This window comes from Fukomys damarensis, unplaced genomic scaffold (assembly GCF_012274545.1).
Source record: "Fukomys damarensis isolate Sample0158 unplaced genomic scaffold, DMR_v1.0_HiC HiC_scaffold_16, whole genome shotgun sequence".
NCBI classification, from domain to species: Eukaryota; Metazoa; Chordata; class Mammalia; order Rodentia; family Bathyergidae; genus Fukomys; species Fukomys damarensis.
Window position 1 is genome coordinate 85,525,698 of NW_022900928.1, and position 5,531 is coordinate 85,531,228.

Genomic DNA, 5,531 nt, shown 5'->3' on the forward strand with positions numbered 1-5,531 from the left:
TGTATTACTTAAAAAAATAAGAGTCTAGGGCTGGGGATTTAGCACAGTGGTTCCGCTGCCTGCCCCACAGTGCAAGATCCCAAGTTTGATCCACAGTACCAAAAAAAAAAAAAAAGTACCTCTAGTTACAAGCATAGGTAGCCTCCCTGCTGGGGGCGCAAAGCCAGGAACACCAAACCTTTGGGAGGGTGGCCCAGAAATCAGCTGGACTCAGAAAAAGGAAAACTAGTCATTTCACCTGGACCTCTCATACTTTGTAATAAAGAGGTGTTTCTTTTTATTTATTGTAACTTTCAAAGAAGTTAAACACACAAAAATGCGCCGTGGGGTGGGGGTTGGAATGTTCACAATTTTGATAACCACAGTTGTAAATAGAAACATTCATTTCTCATAAGATTATAAATATTTGATACTCCAACTGTAAAATGCACATTTTATAAACTAAACTAAACAAAAACAAAAAACAAATTTGCTTCCTGCTAAAAAGGCTTGTCATTTCATTCAGTTTTCTAAGCAGCAGATGGTTATTCACACACTTTTAAATTACAACTTTTGTTTTCATAGTTTCCTTTTCAAAAAGGTTTACACTATTATGTACAAATTGAAAGTATTATTGAAGTGAAATAAAGAGTTTAAGGCAAAGAGAGAAGTCCGCTGCCACCCCCAGTGCTCAGCTGGGCCATGGGCACATTCCCTGGGCAGCCCAATTCTGGCCTTGATGAACATTTGGACACCTTTTCTGGACACTAAACAGAAGACAGTGTGGTGTTATATATAATGTGTTTGTTCATATATATATATATATATATATTATATATATATATATGTACTTGGTGGGGACTATATTGAATATATTTAATTTACACTGTACCACACCTTTGAAAAATAAAATGTACATTTTCTATTAAAAAAACAAGAAAAGACAAAACGTGATAAGAAATAATTTTTTACACCTTTTCTTCTTTCTAGATAGATACCAAAGGGGTCTGATTTTGAGAGTCAAGGTAGCCACAGGTTCCACAACTGTGGCCTGATGCACTCCTGGCATGTGTGTGTATATGCTTACACAAATATGTACACACACATATATTTATCTGAGAAGAACAGAAAAAGTGGCCAATCTAGAAAAAAATGAAAGGAAAAAGGAAAAGGAAAGGAACACAATGCCAACTCCTTCTGCCCATCCTTTGGCAAAGACATTGTTGGGTTTCTGGACTGGCTAGCTGGGTCCTGGAGAAGGGATGCCCCAATCCTGGGCTACACACCCTAGGCCCTCACTCCAGTGCCTCTGCAGAAGAGCTTGCGCTGGTAGGTCATCACAGAACAGGGCACAGCAGTACAGACATAGAGAAGTACATAGGGAAGTATGGACCAGGCCTAGAGGAGGCTGAAGAGTGGGACAGCAGGAGGTGGACTGAGAGGAGAGGGGCTGGGGAGGCTGCAGAACTGGGCGGAGGGCAGCAGGAGGCCGGCTTCCCAAGACCAGCCCTGGTATCACTGAGAGGCAGCTTCCCAGACTGAGACGGGGAACTCAGCCAAAGGCCCTTGAGTCCCCTATTTCTGCCAGGGCCCACCAGCTCCTGAAGGCCCAGGCCCCAGGATCTGGATTTGGGTCTCTGCTGTCCTGTCCAAGCCAACATAAACAAAGTGGCAAAACTCATAGACCAAATAGGAGCTGTTTATCCTGTTCACAGTTGTGTGAGATGCAGCAATAAAAATCTTTGGACTTTAGCAAGTTGTTTTAATTTTTTCTTCTTTTGAAATAATAATAATAATAATAAATGTCCGATGTCCCATAACGGAGCTTAGAGGACTAAAAAAGATGAAACCCTAAGCAGCCCCTTTTGCAAAAAAAAAAAAAAATCATAAAATTAGCATAATCTCATAAACACAAAAAAAGCAAAAAAATATTTTGTAGTCCGATATTTTGGATTTTACAACACCTGTAAGTTATATACACATAGAATATTGCAGAACCATAGCTAATACACGATATTTTCATGATTAATGCTGGTATAATCTTTATACACTGGCCCTTTATGATTTTAAATTATTGCATTATTTTGCTGGCCCACAGGCCTTGCCCACCCTACTCCTATTCGCTGTCCGACTTGCCCTCCTTTGCTGTGGTGGAGTGGTTGTACAGGCCTTGGGCCATGAGGTGCACGGCCAGCGTGTTCTTGTTGCCCGTGGCCTTCTTGATCTTGGCGCGCTTGTTCTGGAACCAGATCTTGATCTGGGACTCGTTGAGGCTGAGCTCCTGTGCTAGGCTCTGGCGCCGCTGCTCTGTCAGGTACCTGTTGGTCTGGAACTCCGCCTTCAGCCTCTGCAGCTGTTCAGCGGTGAAGGCTGTGCGAGGCCGCTTGTCCTCTTTGTTAGGATTCTTCTTCTTTGGTTTGCGGGACCTGGGACCTGGATGAGGGGAGGATCAGAGAGGACAAGTTGCCGACTGCTGCAGCAGGGAGCCTCCTTCTCAGCAGAGGTTACCAGTCCCTGCCTAGGGCAATAAGGTCGAAGAGACTGCAAGAAGAGAACGGACCAGCTTTCAATCACTGAGGGCTGGATGGCAGGATGATTGAAGGTACCCTCCCCCTCGCACCTCCATGCCAGGAAATGTGGGAATATGGTGGACCAGGGATAGGGCAGGCTGGGTAGGAAGGCCACAGTAACCAGAGAGCTCTACATAAAAGCAAATCTCCAAGAGGTAAGTGGAAAAAACTTTCTGGTCTTTTTGGCTTTTTTCTTTTCCCTTCCTCCTTTCTGTGTCCCACCCCTCTGGAATTAAGAGTAGGGCAGGGGGTGGGAGAGAGCTAAAGGGGTCAGATTGGATAAGGGGGAGGCAGGCAAGTAGGAGAAGCCCTGGCCCCCTGAAAGCCCCCAGGGAACACCCCATAGTGTGCCAAGAACAGGAGGCTCCTGAACTAGAGGGGCCCATAGGGTCTTGACACCCTAACCCCCTCTCTGGACTCCTCCAGCTACCCTGAGGGCCCCTTGAAGAATAGATGGAGTAGAACTACCCTTCCTGGTAGGGAAGCTGAGCCCTGGGCCTTGCTTGGGTGCTGACCACAGGAGCTATCCACTCCCCACCTCCCCAGACCGAAGGCAGTCCAGCCCACCTTGAGAAGGTCCACACTTCTGACTCCACCCCTTGCCCAGAAGGTGCCGCTGACCCAGAATTTGGCCAGGGTGGTGGGTATGTTAAGGCCTGGGGCTGCGATATAGAAAAGGATAAGAGTGACAGGGGCAGAGAGAAAGAGCTAAGGGGCTATTTTTTTGGCCGATATCAAGACATCTGCCCCCAAGCTCCCGGAGTGCAAAAGGCTGCCCAGGCTGCTGGCAGGGAGTGATGACACTGCTTCCCCTTCCGGGGCGCTGGCCCAGGTTAAGAGGCCAGAGAGGCAGACCCATTTAGCAGCAAGGTATAGCTGGGTCACTGGGCGAAGTGGGGACAGCTGGGGTGCAGCCCACCCAGACCAAAAGGGTGGCCAGGAGGCCAGGCCATGCTCAGCAAGGGGGTAGACCTTGCCGAGGCTAATGGTCCCCAAGGCTAGCTCAGCCTGGCGCCTCGGAGGTAAACCGGGTAGAGGGACTGTGGTAGGCACGAGGGAGGCACTAAGGGAGTGAGTGCCAGGAGCAGCTTGCTCTCCGCTCAAACTCTTCCTTCCTTACTTGTAAAGCGCACCCATATTCACGCCCACGCAACACGTGCACCCCCCCTGCTCCCACCACACTGTTGTGTAGGGGCAGGCTCCCCACCCGTGGGTCTGGCCTTGCTGGGGTTCTGGGTGCGGTTTGGCCCGAAGGGGCCCCGCGGCGGACAGGAGACGGAACTGGAGACGCGGGAGAGGCCCACATCCCAGCACTTGCTCTAGATTACCGCGAACCGCGGCCAGAGCTCCTCGGCTGCTCTGGGTCTCCATTGCCGCCCACCCCACAAGCGCTGTCCCTACCCGCAAGCTCCTCTGTCCTGGTTCCTGTTCAAGAACACACTAACCACCTCAAAAAGACACTATTTTACGGAAAAAGAATCATCATTTAAAATTTCATTTTCTGTCTTTTCTTTCAAAAGGCAAACAGGAGGATCGGACACAGACCCAAGCCTCCAAAAAAACCCTTTCTGTCCCATTTTTGCTAAGTGCCCAGGAACACAAACATTACTTACAAGGGGTGGGGTTGTTTCAACCCAGCAGGGACCGGGACCGGGCTGGACCGGTCAAACAGCAGGCTCCCCAGGCCTGGGCCACTGGACTCCGCGTGGGCAGGCGGACGCCTACAAAGCCCAGAGAGGCTCCCGGCCAGTGCATTGTGAGCCTATATGTTAATTAAATATTAACAAAGGAGGAAGCCGAGAACAATGGCACAAATATCAAGTCTAGCTGGAGAAATTTGGATTTCACCAGAAATACACACAGAGACACGCTTCTTCTGGAAGGCAGCCCCGGATCACCTTCAGCTCCGGTCTTGCTGTAATGTGGATCAAGAACCCAGCAAAGCAGTTGAGGGTTGGGGGACAGAAGAGGCCCCCTGCCAGCTTGGGGACCAACACAGCTCACTCCTAATGGTGCTTCCCAGACAGAGACCCTCCTCTAGTGCAGGTGACTATTTCTACAAGGTCATGGTGGACTTAACTCTTTAAAATCATATATATATAATATTTTATAACATATTTATAACAGTATATATTATATTTTCCCAGAGCCTGGCACACCGCCTCTGAAGGCTTCTTCTTTCCCTCCCTCAGAACACTCAGCAAGAACCTTTTTATCCTGGGAACTTAGGTCCTGGAACAGTTGTGTCCTTTTACAGACTACGTGCAGGAAGCTTCAGCAAATAGCAATGGGTGAGAACCCTCTGTTTTCATCCTTCCCTCTGCAGTCCCCTCCCCAAGCCTGAGCCTAAGGGAAGAGGGGTCCGAAAGACAGGCCTTGCTTCTCTTTCTTGAACCACAGCTTGGGTAATCAGTTCCTGGGACGCTGGAACTGCGGGTGGTGGTGGCTTGAGGTGCACCCCAATCTGGACTGAGCTGGAAAATGGGAAAGGAGTTCTGAGTGTGCCTTTCCGGGCCGTTTTCTAGCCATCTCTGTTCTTGCCAAATAAACTACCGTTAGGGGAAGGGGTGGGTAAGGAGCTTTGCAGGGGCTGGGTAGAGGAAAATACGTACGGTTTTGAGAATATGAATTTGGCTTTTGAGGTCCTAAGGGAATCTGTGCCCCTTCCCAATCATCCCTGCCCTGTGCCACCTGCCACTACCCATGCTAGTGTCGGCTGCCCATGGTAGTGTTATTGTGTGTGTGCCAATTGTGCGTCTTTGTGTGCATGTGTGCATGCGGAGGATGAGTCACAAGTTCCCCACCAGCGCCACTCCCAGCCCCACGCACCTCCCGCAATACCCAGCGCTGGGTTCTTCGGACTCACCTGAAGAAGGCCGGTCAGAGTAGCGCGTGCAGTAGACCCAAGCCGGCCAGAGCATGGGCTGCGCGCCCAGAGCGGCGCTGGCCTGCGAGCTGTCCGAGTCCGAGCTCACAGACAGG

At 49.6% G+C, this 5,531-nt stretch overlaps 1 protein-coding gene across 1 annotated transcript; it reads right to left on the reverse strand.

Moving 5' to 3' along the window:
• Positions 1 to 931: 931 nt before the first annotated feature.
• En2 (engrailed homeobox 2) lies at positions 932 to 5,525 on the reverse strand. Its single transcript, XM_033764444.1, has 2 exons — positions 5,416 to 5,525; positions 932 to 2,412 (listed from the first exon to the last, which is right to left on the reverse strand). The coding sequence occupies exons 1-2, from the start codon at positions 5,468 to 5,470 to the stop codon at positions 2,096 to 2,098; spliced, it is 372 nt and encodes a 123-aa protein (XP_033620335.1). The 5' UTR covers positions 5,471 to 5,525; the 3' UTR covers positions 932 to 2,095.
• Between the last annotated feature and the right edge of the window lie 6 nt (positions 5,526 to 5,531).